This window comes from Eimeria mitis, genomic scaffold, assembly GCF_000499745.2.
Source record: "Eimeria mitis Houghton genomic scaffold, Emh_scaff3834, whole genome shotgun sequence".
Lineage (NCBI taxonomy): Eukaryota > Apicomplexa > Conoidasida > Eucoccidiorida > Eimeriidae > Eimeria > Eimeria mitis.
This window is the reverse complement of record NW_013572167.1, coordinates 1-849: the sequence shown is the minus strand read 5'-3', so window position 1 is coordinate 849 and position 849 is coordinate 1. Positions and strand designations below refer to the sequence as shown.

Here is an 849-nt window from a genome sequence, read left to right as displayed (position 1 = left end):
GCAGCAGCAGCAGCAGCAGCAGCAACTGTGACAGCCTGCCTGTCTCCCTCTTGCCCCTCTATAAACCACACAGCAAACGTCTCTCCCTTATAAAAGTTCACTGCAGCAGCGAAAGCCCAGCAGCCGCATCAGCTGCTGCTGTTCTTGCTGCTGCAGCAAACACAGATAGTTTCTTATATCGCTTATCACGGTCTCCTGGGGCCCCCCCCAGCAGCCCCTCCAGTACCCTCGAAAACGAAGGGGCCCCCCCCTGCAGCAGCAGGGGGCCCCCCTCCTGCAACAGCAGCAGCAACACGTTGCTGCTGCTCCCCGCCTGCATGCCTCCCCCCCACACCTATGCTTCCCCCAGCAGCCCAGCCCCTGCTGTCGCTGCTGCTGCACAGCAGGGGGGCTGGGGGGGCGCTGCCGGTGCGGTGGAGCTCGGAGCCGTACCCTCTGGGGGCCCCCCCCCCGGTGCCTGTGATCATGCTGGTATGGGGGGCCCCCCCGGGGCCCCCCCCAGCAGGGGCCCCCCCACCAGCCCCACCACCAGGCCTTAGGCGATCTGCTGCTGTATCTGCTGCTGCTGCAGGTATACCTAATAAAGCTTGTGAATGCTGCTGCTGCTGCTGCTGCTGCTGCTGCTGTCGCATGCTTACAACTCCACTGCCTACACGAGCAATAGAACCCCAAGGACCCTGCTGCTGCTGCTGCTGCTGCTGCTGCTGATGTGCTGCTAGCCGGCCCCCTGGCCCAGCGCTCAAATACCTCCCTATAGCGGGGCCCCCCCCCAACATAATATCTCCATTTGGGTTGTTGTTGTTTTCTTGTTTCATATCATTCAGGTGTATAGACCCTAAATCAATAGAA

The 849-nt window shown here is 61.5% G+C and overlaps 1 protein-coding gene across 1 annotated transcript in view; it reads right to left on the bottom strand.

Annotated features, from left to right (window-relative positions):
* The window catches only part of EMH_0070010 (CCR4-NOT transcription complex subunit, putative), a gene marked incomplete at both ends in the record, with an annotated part of 1,330 nt that extends 554 nt beyond the window's left edge, over positions 1 to 776 (bottom strand). The window contains one exon of the mRNA XM_013498927.1: positions 227 to 776. Coding sequence (XP_013354381.1) covers positions 227 to 776 — 550 coding nt within the window. The remainder of the gene's footprint in view (positions 1 to 226) is intronic.
* Positions 777 to 849: the final 73 nt, after the last annotated feature.